Source organism: Culex quinquefasciatus, chromosome 1 (assembly GCF_015732765.1).
Source record: "Culex quinquefasciatus strain JHB chromosome 1, VPISU_Cqui_1.0_pri_paternal, whole genome shotgun sequence".
NCBI lineage: Eukaryota > Metazoa > Arthropoda > Insecta > Diptera > Culicidae > Culex > Culex quinquefasciatus.
This window is the reverse complement of record NC_051861.1, coordinates 68,115,460-68,128,465: the sequence shown is the minus strand read 5'-3', so window position 1 is coordinate 68,128,465 and position 13,006 is coordinate 68,115,460. Positions and strand designations below refer to the sequence as shown.

The following is a 13,006-nucleotide window of genomic DNA, read 5'->3' as shown; positions in this document are numbered from 1 at the left end:
TCACCCCCAGACCCAATGTCACCCCCACTGACGGTATAAAGAGATCAGTATCTAGGTAAAAATCACACAAACGTGTCTTTTTGCACGCTATGAACTCCTTGTGTATGGCCAATGCAAATATTTTTCAGATGTTATTATCTAACGACTGCAAATTTAAACGTGTTATGTTTTTATTAATTTTTTTCGGAATACTTTTTTTTAAAGCTGTAAAGAAAACTGGGTACCGTGAACTAGGGTATCATTGATAGGCTATCAATGCACTATGGGGTATTTCCATATAAGCGAGCGGCCAAAAATATTTTTTTGCTTTTTTGTGACTTTTTTGTGTTGTTTGTACTTAGTATAATGAAAACAAATGAATTTTGATATTTTTCCAAAAAAAAAGTTTAATTTTCGATTTTTTCATATATTTGAGGCCACATGCATTAAAGTGGTGAATTTTGATATTCTTGCTCTGTCTATTTGATGCACGGAATGGCGGTTTATGCTATGTTAAAGTTTCTGATTTACGTTCAATCTCCCTCCTCTTTTCTTGAGTTTAAATCCACCTCTCTTTGAAGACCCCCATCCCCTCCAATTAAAATTTGATTTTTGCGGTGTTTTAGAATTTTAGACGGTTTATTTTATGGAACATTATATGGATTCTCGTCCACGTTTTTGGTTGATCCACTTGCAAAATTCACGTTTTCCACGATAAATTCTTCTAAATCAAAATCACTATGTAACCGATTGTCTTTAGATTACTTAAAATATGAACTTCTTCTATGGGCTTTTGTATACCTCGTTGTGAAGCTACAGAACAGCATGCGTAGGTTTTCCTCTGTGGGTTTTTCCTGAGTTGATCATGTGATGGTTCTGCAATGTTGTAATTCTTACAAATATACTCGAAAGCAGTTCTCACGTTTTCAGAATAGTGCTTCGTTATATCGTACAGGGACACTACGGTATTATTATCCATACTTTCAAAAGAACACAACAACGAACTGATATGAATATTCGACGAATCGTTTCTGTAAAGTACTTAGAATAGGAATTTCTAATTTTATTAAACGTACCTAAGTACCGTAAACTGGGGTGACTTTGATAGCCCGGGGTGACATTGATAGAAATTTGATTTGGCCACTATTTTTGATACATCCAATGTAACAGTCACATTTTTGCATATATGTTCGATAATAAGCTTTCCCTTAATGCTTACATACTCAAAATTCTCAAAAATGTTTAAATATTAAATTGACGGGCATTTGAAAAACCTATCAAAGTCACCCCGGGCTATCAAAGTCACCCCAGTTTACGGTACCAACAAAGTCATGAATATCAAATCAATTTCAAAACATACATAGCAGGTACGTCATTTCTGCCTCCGCAGGTAAATAATGTGATTTTAACCAAGCGTATACGCGAAATCATTAATTTTCTTGCATGAATCAAAATGTTCAAAATGGCATAACTCAAAAGTGCACATAAGTGCACTTTGAAATTTGGAGACAAGTTAGGACATGGTTCAAATTTTAAGCTGCAAAATTTTCAGATCGCACAAATGCACACAAAAAAGTACTCCATTAACAAAGTTGAAAAACTAAATTTTGAATAAAAATCCATCTTTTTATTTTTATTATTTTTTAGCCTATAAAAGTGTGTTTTGTAAAATGTTATTGAAAAGTTGAATCAATTACCTTTCTGAATATTTATAATGATGCAGGAAAAATACATAAACAGCTACACAGTACAACTATGAAAAATAATCATTTTTTGTCAAAAACATGTTTTTCTTACCATTTTCGCCTTTGAAGGTCTGCAATTCAGTGAATATTGAACCTACAACTTTCAAACTCCGGATTTTTCTTAGTTAGAATGTTTATTTTCGAAAAAAAATACCAAAAAAATAATTAGAGTATGTCGGTTTTTCGATTTATGGCCGCCTGAAACCCCATAGTGCAATGATAGCTTTGACTTTGACAGGTTTTTTCGCAAAATGAAGAGTACAAATTAAATACGTACGGATTGAAATATATGGAATAATACTGACCGTGGTACACAGAAAAAAAATTACACAGCACGTAATTACTGTTTCTTATGTAAACTCACTCAATGTAATGTTGAAATATGATGTAAAGAGCAAAAAGTCAAGGAAACTACTCCAATGTTAATCTAAATCTAATGTAAATCATGAATCTAATGGAAACGTTGAGCATGGAAACTCAAATCTGATGAATTTCTACCCGTTTTCGGCTTCCTGTAAATTCCTATTTAACGGTACACATCAACCATCGCTTTGCACCCAGATTTCTGTTACAGACATTTTAGTATCTTCAAAAATACGGGAACTATCGATATGATTTGTTATTCATCCCCTAAATTACAGTCTTCAAAGTTATTTACAATAAGTTTGACCATTTTGACAATCCGATTCTTTCAGGATTGGGTCCGTAAGTTTGACAAATTTGGAATAAGAAGACAAAAACTTCTTCGGTTGCTGTGCACCCTTAATGTAAATCATATATCAAATGTATTTCTGCCAAACGTTGATTCCAAACAACCCGAACTAAAAATAGTTATATTTGGTTCTCTTTCTATCGCTCTCATATTTCGCTGGCCCACTGCCTGAGCCTCGACCTGAACAAGTTGATGCTTATAAATATTCCTGTAAATTTACATTATTTATCATGTACCAAAAGGTATCATGATAAATGATGGATATTTACATCAGGTTCATTGGAAATTTACATTAGATTCATTGGAAATTTTCATTACTTTTGAAAATTTACATTAGTTTTGGAAATTACATTAGTTTTGGAATTTACATTAGTTCAAATCAACTAATTCTGATTAGCCAATGAGAATGAGAAGCTCGACTTGGATTGCAGTAGGAAAAGGGTGTGGCCTATGTTCTATTTTAAAATGATTGAAGCGGGCAACAAAAGGAAATTCTGTTTTAAAAAGTTGTTTCACAGGTAGGGGACGCTTTCTCATCAACGGCCAAGTGGAATAACGCTGGACTGGAATCGAACGGACGACGGGTAGGATGTTCGGTGTTACTGCTGCTACCCGCTGACGAATGAGCCATCTTCGCATTTTATAAACGAGCGGGAAAAGCATCAACTTGTTCAGGTCGAGGCTCAGGTAGTAGACCAGAGAAGTATGAGATCGATAAAAAGAGAACCAACTATAACTATTTTTTAGCTTGGGTAATTTTGAAGTCAACGTTTGGCAGAAATACATGTGATATATGATTTACATTAAATATGAATTTACAGGAAGCCGAACACGTGTAGAAATTCATCAGATTTGAGCTTCCATGCCCAACGTTTCCATTAGATTCATGATTTACATTAGATTTACAGGGTTGTTACGGGAGAGTCGAAAAAAAATCCGCGCCAAATCCGCGCCGACCTTAAACCCGAAACCGCGCAAAATCCATGCCATTTAAAAAAAATATCGCGAGCAACATTTAAGAAATTTTATTTTTAATGAAGAAAAACTAATTCAGAAAGCATTTGATAAAAAAAAAAACTCGGCTCCAAAAGAATGAAAGCAATAAATCCATTTAAAAAAATTCCTTAAGAGACGGTCAAGGCAAGGGTCATGAAAAAAAATCTTCAAAATAGAAAATACAATATTTAAAAACCTAAAAATTTAACTTCAAAAATATAACCTAGAAATTAAATCAAAATCTAAAATTATAATATCTGGAGTTTTTTTGAAAAGGTCCAATAAACCAAATTTCCAGTTTTTGTTTTTTGGGGGTTTTTGAAACCGCCTTGAGTCAGGGGTAATAAAAAACACCCAAAAGCAAAAACTGAAAATTTGGTTTATTGGACCTTTCAAAAAACTCCAGATATGATAAAATTTCAAATTTTGAAAGTCTAAATATTCAAAACCTAAGAATTTTTATACAGTTCGTAATCCAAAATCCTCGCTAAAATTTCACTCCAAAAGAAATTTAATTTCTGATATTTAAAATAATGTCTGCTCATAATTTCAAAATCTCTAAATAAAATAGGACTTCAAAAATTGTGGAATTCAAGAATTTAAGAACTAAGAATTATAAAAAAAAAACATTTTAGAATTTAAGAATTTTTGAATTTTAGAATTTTTGACCTTTTGAATTTTTGAATTTTTGAATTTCTGAATTTTAGAATTTTAGAATTTTAGAATTTTAGAATTTTAGAATTTTAGAATTTTAGAATTTTAGAATTTTAGAATTTTAGAATTTTAGAATTTTAGAATTTTAGAATTTTAGAATTTTAGAATTTTAGAATTTTAGAATTTTAGAATTTTAGAATTTTAGAATTTTAGAATTTTAGAATTTTAGAATTTTAAATTTTAGAATTTTAGAATTTTAGAATTTTAGAATTTTAGAATTTTAGAATTTTAGAATTTTAGAATTTTAGAATTTTAGAATTTTAGAATTTTAGAATTTTAGAATTTTAGAATTTTAGAATTTTAGAATTTTAGAATTTTAGAATTTTAGAATTTTAGAATTTTAGAATTTTAAAATTTTAGAATTTTAGAATTTTAAATTTTAGAATTTTAGAATTTTAGAATTTTAGAATTTTAGAATTTTAGAATTTTAGAATTTTAGAATTTTAGAATTTTAGAATTTTAGAATTTTAGAATTTTAGAATTTTAGAATTTTAGAATTTTAGAATTTTAGAATTTTAGAATTTTAGAATTTTAGAATTTTAGAATTTTAGAATTTTAGAATTTTAGAATTTTAGAATTTTAGAATTTTAGAATTTTAGAATTTTAGAATTTTAGAATTTTAGAATTTTAGAATTTCAGAATTTTAGAATTTTAGAACTTTAGAATTTTAGAATTTTAGAATTTCAGAATTTTAGAATTTTAGAATCTTAGAATCTTAGAATTTTAGAATTTTAGAATTTTAAAATTTTAGAATTTTAGAATTTTAGAATTTTAGAATTTTAGAATTTTAGAATTTTAGAATTTTAGAATTTTAGAATTTTAGAATTTTAGAATTTTAGAATTTTAGAATTTTAGAACTTTAGAATTTTAGAATTTTAGAATTTTAGAATTTTAGAATTTTAGAATTTTAAAATTTTAGAATTTTTGAATTTTTGAATTTTTGAATTTTAGAATTTTAGATTTGGAATGTTCTGATCTTTTTATTTTCGCCAAGAATGTTTAAATTTAGAAAAAAAAACAAATATTTCTACCGACTAAATTCCATTCCAAAATTCGAAAGTGGAGGCCAGCTTCTGTTACGTCCAATCAAGCTCATATTTGGCGCCCACCAGAACAAGCCCCAATAATAGTTTTTGTTGCACATTCTAATGTCTATATCTTCGGGAAAATTTTGTAATATTTGATTTACAAAATTAAAAATTGAATAAATCCAGTATAAAATTAAAAATAAATAAGGTTAAAAATTATTACTTAAAACTCAAAAGAAATTAAATATTCAGAGCCGGAGATGTTAAGAAATGACAAGAAACATATAAAAAAAATTCTACATAATCTTTATCTTCATTTTTTGACGTTTCGTACTAAGAAAATACAAACAAACATTTTCAAAATTGCCATCCGCGCGATATCCGCGCCTGAGCAAAATTAGCCAGCAAATCCGCTCCAGATCCGCGCCATCCGCGCGATCCGCGCCATCCGCGCGATCCGCGCCGTCCGTAACAACTCTGGATTTAGATTTACATTGGAGTAATTTCCATGACTTTTAACTTTTTACATCATATTTAAACATTACATTGAGTGAGTATACATAAGAAACAGTTATTACATGTTGTGTAAATATACATATTTTTTTCTGTGTAGATGACGCCTAGCACTCTTCTTGTCATTTCGACGTCGTCGTGCTATCATGTCGCACCCGCCATTTTGACGTTCCGAGAAAAACGCGTTTTAATGTTTGACCTTGAATATACAAAAACGAAAGCACACAATGTAAACAATAACAAACACGTTTTGTTTGGCTGACCATTCTGTGCATTGTCCCGAAGTTTGGTTGAAGTTGGTTGCTGAAGTCCCGAGTTATAATTAAAAATGTTTACGGAAGTCTAACTTGTACGTGCGTCAAACGCATCCTGACCTAAAATCCCTTTGCCCTTTGTCGCACTTACATCAATTTGCAGGGAGTGACAAGATAGCACGACAGGATTGAAACATCTTTTATATGTAGAGTGACAAAAATTTTCGGAGCTTTTTTGGTTTTCATTGAATATCTCAGGATTGAAATCGAATTTTGGGGATCTGTGAAGGTCAAAAGGTGAGGCATTGTGAGCTGCACAAAATGGCGTTCTTAACTCAATTTGGCCCAAAATGCACGTACGACAAGTTAGCACGATGGCGACGATTTATTAACATCTGAAGGGTGCCATTGCATTGGAATGCATTGAAACATCTCAAACGTTAAAGCTGCCAGGCCTACTGCGTAAAGCCGTATCGCAGAGACATGATTCGTTGAAGTGGGTTGAGTTTGATCCCGGAAATTTTTTTTTTTTGAATTAAATATACTTTATTGAATCTTTCTTATAATAATTACATTTGGTTTACATAATAAGTGGTCAGCTGTGGCTCTTCAGCTTTAGTTTGCTTTTCGTGATTTAAACACTGTTCATATTCATAACTTTAAAAGTATATGATTTATCATTTTTGTAACACTAGGTACAATGAAGAAAAAAAAATTAAGAAAACATAACCTAACCTAAAACTAACTTAATCTTACCATAAACTAAACCAATCCTTGAATCAAGGGGTATTCAGATATAGCACATTTTTCCCTGAATTTCAAACATTTTTCTTGAATCTTCTGATCCAACATTTTTACTTCTGCTAATTCATGAACCTCACTTGATCTTGTCCAGCCAGGAACATTCAAAACCATTTTGAGTACCTTGTTTTGGACACGCTGGAGCTTCAATTTATGAGTTCTAGCGCAACACTCCCAAACAGGTACTGCATACTCAATAACGGGGTAAATTATTTGTTTGTAAACTGCTAACTTATTTTTCAAAGATAGCTTTGATTTTCTGTTAATTAAAGGATACAAACACCTGATGAGAATGCTGCACTTGTTCAATATTTTATCTACATGCTGCCGAAACAAAAGTTTCGAGTCAAGTATGAGACCTAAATAGACAACTTCCTTTGACCAGGGTATCGAAACATCATTCATTTTAATCAAAACATCATCCTTTGGGACAAATCGGGCCGATTTGGAAAGTGGAAAAATGATGGTTTGAGTTTTGGCTGCATTTATGCGAATTTTCCAGTCGCCAAAGTATTCGGAAAGAACGTCAAGACCCTTCTGAAGACGGCCAACTAAATATCTGGTTATTTTACCCTTATAAATAACGGCAGTGTCATCAGCAAAAAGTGACAACACACCATTACCAGGAAGAGTAGGCAAATCAGATGTAAAAATATTGTACAGAAGTGGGCCAAGAATACTTCCTTGGGAACCCCAGCATCAATGTTGAATAATCCAGAAGCAATCCCATTCAGAAAAACCTTGAACGATCTCTCCGAAAGATAGTGCTGGATAATTTTGATAAGATACATTGGAAAACCGTATAAATACAGTTTATGTATCAAACCATCATGCCAAACATTGTCAAAAGCCTTCTCAACATCCAACAAAGCCATAGCAGTTGATTTAGACTCAAGCTTGTTCTGCTTGATGATTTTAGTTACTCTCGTAAGCTGATGAGCAGTATTATGTCCCTTTCGGAAGCCAAACTGCTCGTTCAAAATTATATTATTATCGTTGGTAAAATCCAAAAGCCTTGAATAGATGACCTTCTCAAAGAGTTTGGACAGACTACTCAAAAGACTAATGGGACGATAACTTGTTGGCGATGTTGGATCTTTTGAGGCTTCAAAATTGGTATGACTTTGCCCAGTTTCCAATTGGTGGGGAAGTAACCAAGTTGCAAACATTTATTGAAAATATTGGCTAGATGTTGAAAGAACTGATCACTCTGTTTTTTCAACACTAGATTAAAATGTTATCAAAGCCTGGAGCTTTCATATTTTCATTTGTTTAACTGCAACTTTGACTTCCTCACCAGAAACATGGGAATCTGCAGGAAATTCAAAGGTAGAGTCATTGATTGTTGAAATACTATTGGCAACTGATGTTTCTTTACGGCTGGTCATGGAAGCGCCAAGATTATGTGAACTAACAAAATGAAGCCCAAGTGCATTTGCCTTTTCCTCGGATGTAATCAAAGGAGAATCCTCAACAATAAGAGGAGGAATAGGCTTTGGTTTGTTTTTAAGAACTTTTGAAAGTTTCCAAAATGGTTTTGAATAATTCCCAAGCTGGCTTACATGTTTTGAAAATTCTTGATTTCTGATATTGTCAAGTCGGTCTTGTATGATTTTGTTCAAATTGTTCACTGAAATCTTTTGTCATAGTCCCCAGTCCGTTGATATTGTCTCCTATAAACATTCCTAAGTCTAATCAAGTGTTTAGTATCTACGTCAATATCAGTTACCTTAAAATTAACAGGAACCTCCCGAACGTTGGCAGCCTCTGCTTGGTTGATAGCCTGCTGGATCACCTCCAGCGAACGATCAATATCAGCAGAAGTTTCCGGGTGTTGATCATAGTCGATGTTGCTGTCTACCACTTGCTGAAACTGCTGCCAGTCAACGTTGTGGTAATCTTTCCGGGTTGGTTGCCGCTGCGGAGTAACGGAAGCTCCAACCTCCACAACCACCGGATAGTGATCAGAACTCAACTCTTCAAACACCTCAGGATGAGCCACGTTCTCAGCCATATTGGTAATGAAGAAGTCGATGATTGAGTGATTCCCAGACCGAGCCACCCTCGTTGGACGATCCGGACTCACAACGTTGTAGTATCCGTTTTGCAGATCGTTGTGCAGAATCACTCCGTTCCGATTCCTCCTGCTGTTGCCCCAAACTTCATGCTTCGCGTTGAGGTCACCAGCGATGATGTACTTTGCGCTCCGCCGTGTCAGCTTCTGGATATCGCTCTTCAGTTTTGCTGCTGAACCATCTCTGGAATTCACCTGACGTGGGCAGTATGCAGCAATGAAGAGTACTGGGCCAACAGAAGTGGGAATTTCCACCCCAACGGCCTCGATGATGTCCAGCTTAAAGTGTGGCAGCCGGCGTGGCTTGAGATCACGATGAACAGCGACAAGCACACCTCCTCCTCCAGAGGTGGTCCTATCGAGCTGCGTCGCGATCTTGTAGTTTTGCAGATAAACTTTTTCACCGGGCTTCAGATGAGTTTCCGTGATGGCAGCTACGTCGATCTCCTTCTCGCGAAGAAAATCCACCAGCTCTAAGTTCTTCCTCCTAATGGAGCAAGCGTTCCAATTCAGCAGCTTGAGGGACCTACGATCCATACTGGATGACGAACGAGGTCAGCACTTCAATCTGCTGGGTCTTGGTTTTGCATCCACGCAGTGCAGCGGACATCTGTTTGAAAATATTGAGGAGTTCGGTTGAGGTGTAAAGATCATTACCATTTTCCTCAACTGCTGGTTCTTGGGTTGGTCTTGGCTCCTGGCTGAAGCCCGGTGGTGGCGGTCTCGGCTCCTGGCTGGAACCCGGCCGTGGATGATTCATCTCAGCTCTCTTCCTGGGATCCAACGGCAACGGTGCCAAGTTCGGGACCTGGCGTCGCGGTTGAAGAGGTGGAAAATTTTGCTCCACCAGGGCTGGAGGAGTTCTACGACGCTGAGGCTGATTCTTCGTCGATGCTTGCTGCCGAATTTTCACGAACTCAGCTCTCTTGGGGCACTTTCGGTCGGTTGACGAGTGCTCACCGTTGCAGTTGAGGCACTTCACCAGCGAATCTTGGATGCACTGGGATGTGATGTGCGCATCGGTACCACATTTGGCGCAACGACGCTTCAGGTGGCAGTTCTTACCTCCGTGCCCGAAGCCCAGGCAGTTGAAGCATTGTGTGACGTCACGATGCACTGGTCGGTATCGCTCCCACGACACGATAATGTTGAAAACCGCTCGAATTGCCTTCAGCTCAGGAAGCGTCGTCGATCCCTTAGCCAAATGCAGCAGGTAGAGCTGGTCACGGTACTTGATGTCTTTGTTGCGTCGGCTCATTTTGTGCACGGCCAACACATCCAGTTTCAAAACTTTTAGCTCGGCAGCTAATTCCTCCACTGGCATGTCGTACAGACCTCTGACGACGATTTTGTACGGCTTATCCATGACGACATCATGGGTAAAGTACTCCGCCTCGTTTTCGGTCAAGTAATCCTTGACCAGTTGATAGTGCTGCCTGGATTGCACCAGCACCTTAAATCCGTCCTGACACAGACGAATGTTGCCTTGGACTTTCCCAGACTTGATGAGTTCAACCAGCCCCGCACGAAAGTCGATCGTTGCTGCTGATTGCCTCACATAAAAAGGAGGCAGTTTCTCCTTTCGCTGTTTCACTTCATTCTCCTTTGCTTCCGCTACCTGGTCCTCGTCAGGCAGTCCAGCAAACTTGTTGTTCTTCAATAGCTGCTCCTCGTGCGACGAAGAGTTCTCCTCCTCCTCATCCATCGGTACAGTACCGTCGCTCTTTTTCGTCTTTTTGCTGTTCGATGTCACTTCCAAAAGCACCTTCCTTTTGGAAATCCCCGGTTTTTGGCCATCAGTTGAGGCCTCAACCTTCCTTTTGGAAATTCCCACTTTTTTGCCTGCTTGAGCCGCAGGTAGGGCGATATTGCCGGCGTTTTGCGCCGGGACGCGACGAGTCATGTTGATTCAGACAACCTTCACCAACGAATGCTCGGATGACAAATGAAGTTTGATCCCGGAGTGTTCGAACAACAACACAATTCTGAATCGACATGGGAGGAAGAAACGTGGGGACACACCACCATATGCTCCGAGATTTGGTTATATTCGTTGGGAGCACCATGCTAAGAAGGTTTGGTACTCCGGGACCCTCTAGGATGGGACATTGTATTTCCACGAATGCCCTGGACACTATTTGCCGTGGTTATAGCGCCACAACTCGCTCTCTGTAACAATATTCCTAATTCCAGCCCAAGGTCACCAAGTCGTCATGGCCTAGTGGTTAGCATTTTTGCTTACCAATCTGAAGGACGGGGATCGAACCCCACCTCGAGCGACTTTGATTTTTCGTTCATATTCATCATTTCATATTTCTATGTTCTTAACTTTCTCGTTGGGAGCAGATGGGAATCGAACCCAGAACCATTCGCTTACAAAGTGAACACCAGTCAGCCACGGGCGCTCCCAAACAATAGAAATCAATATTTTTAGAAAGGGTCCATCCATAAAACACGTGGACACTTTTTTGGGATTCTGTTACCCCGTGGACAATTGTCCATACAAAAATATTTTTTTGTATGGATCGTGGACAATTGCCATACCCCACCCCCCACCTAAAGTGAAGTGTCCACGTGGTTTATGGATGGTCCCAAACAAAACCTGTTTTAAAAAAAAATAGGCAAAATTATATCTTTTTATCTATTTCATCTTAAACTCATATGTATTTTGTCAAAAAGCTTATACTAAATGTAAGGTAAATAATAATATTGATTTTAGCTTAAAAACTGTATCAGCAGCCTTACTTCCCCTGTTCGCATAAATGTCCCATTTGCATTTTCATCACCTTTGAGTCTGGTTCAAAAACGTCTGCTTTAAAAAAAAAAAACAAAAATACCCACTACTTTGTTCTAGACATCTGGAGAAAATCCAGTATGTTTTGTGAAAACTTAACACGCGGCCTTATGTGCTGGCCTTGTGTTTTTCTCGGCTTGCTGTTTTTGCATACATGCAATCATGGGCAGCTTAGTAATGGTACATTTGACGTAAAAAATTAATATGCACGCTTTAAATCAGATTTTAACAAGAAAATGTATAACGATTAAAGTCACCCTGGACAAAACTTGTTTCCAAAATAATGCAAAGACCTTGTATTGCCTACCCCAGTCATGTTTTAAAAATAATAAGCTTGAGACAAACCTTACCAGTTGAAAAATATTTAAAAAATACATTGAAATCCTATCAATGTCACCCCGGTTTACGGTACTTTTAACAAATTAATGACTTCAAGCGCTGAAGCATATTTTTCGACTAGTTAGATTTCATTTAGCTTCGGCGAATTCAGATGGATTTATATCGGGCTGTTCTAGATCAGACACTAAAATAAGAATCAGTACAACAAATTTATAATTTTAAACCTTTATATGCTCTAGAATCTGCTGTTGCGTTCGAACGTTCAGACTGATGTTCCGATTAGTCCTAACTGACGGCATTGTGATATTGAGATTTTCTTGGTTATTCCAGTCTCAGCTATTAGCATAACCGTTCATTAAGTGGGATAATTCGAACAAAAATTTTGTTAAATTTCCATAAGCATTTGTAACTGTTTTTTTTTCAATTTATTTCAAATAACTGCCCCACTCAACATTTTCAACAATGTATTCATCATTATTCATACTTTTAGCATGTTCTGCGGAAACCTACTCGTATTTTTTTTGTTCCAAGGAAAAACGCACATCGACGAAAGCACACGGACGCTAATTTTCTCAATTCTGGGTGGCGTTGCTGTGATTGGTATTGTGTTCCTGCTGACGTTAAAAAATACTTCTACTTTTAATGTGGGCGCCGACGAAGACGGAATTCCAGAGATTAAACAAAGCCCGAAACAAGCATTTGTGGGAGCGATGCGCTTGTTCATGACCAAAAAAATGCTGCTTCTAAGCGTTTCCTTCGTCTACACAGGTATGTAAAATAGTTCAATGGATTCGTGCAAAATAAATCATTTAAAAAATCATGTGAAAGCATGAAGTTTTAGGTCCTTTTTTAACTTGTCAGATAAATTGAACAGCAATGTATAGAAGTTTGTATGGAGATCTAGGGTGGTTTTGACCATCTCAATAGAACAAAACTGTCTCTTTTTAATTTATGTTTATTCAGATTTTCTTTTCCATGTACATTAGGGTGGTCCAAATCCGGACTTTTTTGGGGCTACCCCCTGAAATCAAAGATTGACCCATCACTAGGCTAAATT

At 36.2% G+C, this 13,006-nt stretch overlaps 1 protein-coding gene across 4 annotated transcripts in view; it reads left to right on the top strand.

Moving 5' to 3' along the window:
• LOC119765492 (UNC93-like protein MFSD11) overlaps window positions 1–13,006 on the top strand; it is an 87,764-nt gene that overhangs the window by 26,138 nt on the left and 48,620 nt on the right. For 3 of the 4 annotated variants that reach the window (XM_038249473.1, XM_038249471.1, XM_038249472.1), the window contains one exon: window positions 12,440–12,717. The exons of the other annotated variant lie outside the window; for it this stretch is intronic. In XM_038249473.1, coding sequence (XP_038105401.1) covers window positions 12,440–12,717 — 278 coding nt within the window. The remainder of the gene's footprint in view (window positions 1–12,439; window positions 12,718–13,006) is intronic. 4 annotated transcript variants of the gene reach the window in all.